This window comes from Capricornis sumatraensis, chromosome 23 (assembly GCF_032405125.1).
Source record: "Capricornis sumatraensis isolate serow.1 chromosome 23, serow.2, whole genome shotgun sequence".
In the NCBI taxonomy this organism is placed as follows: Eukaryota; Metazoa; Chordata; class Mammalia; order Artiodactyla; family Bovidae; genus Capricornis; species Capricornis sumatraensis.
Window position 1 is genome coordinate 51,804,740 of NC_091091.1, and position 2,241 is coordinate 51,806,980.

Sequence of the window (2,241 nt, forward strand, 5' to 3'; positions counted from 1 at the left end):
ACTCTGCTTTTTAGAATGATCGCTCCACAGACATTTGATTTGAAAGTACACCCATTTTGAAAGAGGCGCGCACCCATAGTTTCTGAGCTTAGACGCCTCTCAGGGGACATCTGTTCCGTCCTAGTGGCTGCCATGATAGCTGAGCGGCCGGAGTTTCGCAGCCTGGCCTGGCGCAGCGATGGGCGAGCTCTCCCAGGGCAAGCCCCCTTGGTGGGCTCTCCCCACAGTGCTGGCTGAAGGGGCAAAGCGTGGGTGTGGCCCCCACCCGCAGTGCTGGGGCTCTGTCCCCTCCCCTTCCCCTGTGGATGGTGCAGAGGCCTCCCTCTCAGCGCCTTGGGCTGCCCGGCACTGTCTCCCGGTGCAGCGGGCAGTCCCGTCTGTCTGGGCGGGGTCCCGGGGGTGTGTGGGGAGCCTGTCCTAGGAGATGGCGCCCCGGGCCTGGGCTGCCCTCTGCACCACCTTGTGCAGGGCCTCCTTGACCTCCCGGTTCCGCAAGCAGTAGATGATGGGGTTGAGCAGAGGTGTGAGTACTGTGTAGATCACGGACACCAGCTTGTGGAGGTCAAAGGAGTAGATGGCACGAGGCCGGGCGTAGATGAAGAGCGAGGCAGAGTAGAAGATGACCACCACGGCCAGGTGCGCGGCGCAGGTGGAGAAGGCCTTGTGCCGGCCAGCGGCGGAGGGGACACGCAGCACGGTGCTGATGATGGCCGTGTAGGAGGAGACGGTGAGCAGCAGGGGCCCAAGCAGGATGAGCAGCGCCAGGAGGAAGTCCACCAGCTCAGCCAGGGCCACGTCGGAGCATGCCAGGTTCAGCAGGGGCGACACGTCGCAGAAGAAGTGGTTCATGACGTTGGGGCCGCAGTAGCCCAGCCGTGCGATGAAGAAGACCTTCCCCACAGAGATGGTGAAGCCCGAGAGCCAGGAGCCGGCAGCCAGGAGGCTGCAGAGGCCGGGGCTCATGATGGCCGGGTAGCGCAGGGGGCTGCAGATGGCCACGTAACGGTCGTAGGCCATGACCCCCAGGAGGGCGCACTCGGTGCAGGCCAGCGCCAGGAAGAAGTACAGCTGAGCCATGCAGCCCGCAAAGGAGATGCGTCGGGCCCCGGGCACCACCAGGCTGACCAGCATCTTGGGCACTGTGACGGAGACGTACCACACCTCCAGGAAGGACAGGTTGCTGAGAAAGAGGTACATGGGCTTCTGCAGCGCGGGGCTGGCGCGGACCACGGCGATGATGAGCAGGTTCTCCGTGACGGTCAGCAGGTAGACCAGCAGGAACAGCGCCAGCAGGCACGCGTGGAGCCCCAGCGAGCCCGGGAAGCCCACCAGGATGAACTCGGTCACCTCCGAGTGGTTGGCCCCCGCAGACGGGGCCCGCATGGCCCTGCCTGGGGGCAGAGGTGGCGGATTAGGCGTCGCGCCTCCCGTATGGTGCCCAGCTCCCTGTGACGAGGGGTCCTGACCATCCACATCCCCGCTGCTGGCCACGCCTGGTCCACGGCAGCACAAGTTTCCTGCCAGGCCCTGGTGGGCGCTGGGCAGATGTCTACTCTGGGGCCGCCAGCCTGCCTGGCAGCAGGCAGACAGACGTGGTTATTGTAGGGAGGGGGAGCAGGTCGCCTGCAGGACTCCTCAGAGGCCAACCTGGGGACCTGCAAGACGGCTTTGGGGGGGATGGGTGGGGGGCCATGGTCCAGGGCCTGTGGTTGGGGACAGTGGGCAAGTGAGTGGGGCAGCTGGGAGGGGCTAGGCCTGGAGCCAGGCTCGCTGTCTCCCCAGGTGAGGGCACCCTGCCTGCAGTGACAGCCCCGCCAAGCTTCCCCACAGTTACACCGCAACTCTCGGCAGGCTCCAGGAGGGGGGCACATGTTTCCAAGGAGAAGCAGGCTCCAGAGGGTTAGCAGCACCCAGGGGCCAAGTCCCCCCACCCTGGGTCCCCTCGTAGCTCTGGATGCGACCCCAGCCTGGGTCCCCTCCGTGGCCTTCAGGGTCCAGCCCTCAGCCGCCTGACCAGTTCTGTCTAAACCTGGCCCTGGGGCGGGACCATTCTGTGTCGGTCTCCGCCCCTCCACCCCATGGGGACAGTCAAGGGGCTGCCAGGGTTGGCGGCAGCTCCCTCCCTGTCACAGGAAATCATTCTCACAGGCTTGGAAGGGCTGGATCCTCAGGCCAGAGTCAGCCCTGACCCCACCTCACCGGGCAGCTGGGTCTCTTCTCCTGCTGCCCCACCCCAAACCC

The 2,241-nt window shown here is 65.6% G+C and overlaps 1 protein-coding gene across 1 annotated transcript; it reads right to left on the reverse strand.

Annotated features, from left to right (window-relative positions):
• Positions 1-417: 417 nt before the first annotated feature.
• On the reverse strand, positions 418-1,383 carry LOC138070249 (olfactory receptor 226-like). Its single transcript, XM_068961387.1, has one exon. It carries the CDS (start codon positions 1,381-1,383, stop codon positions 418-420), a length of 966 nt encoding a protein of 321 aa, XP_068817488.1.
• Positions 1,384-2,241: the final 858 nt, after the last annotated feature.

What these genes read in the sequence shown, in the direction of transcription:
- LOC138070249 (XM_068961387.1), bottom strand. Translation starts at nt 1,383, where the DNA reads ATGCGGGCCCCGTCTGCGGGGGCCAACCACTCGGAGGTGACCGAGTTC.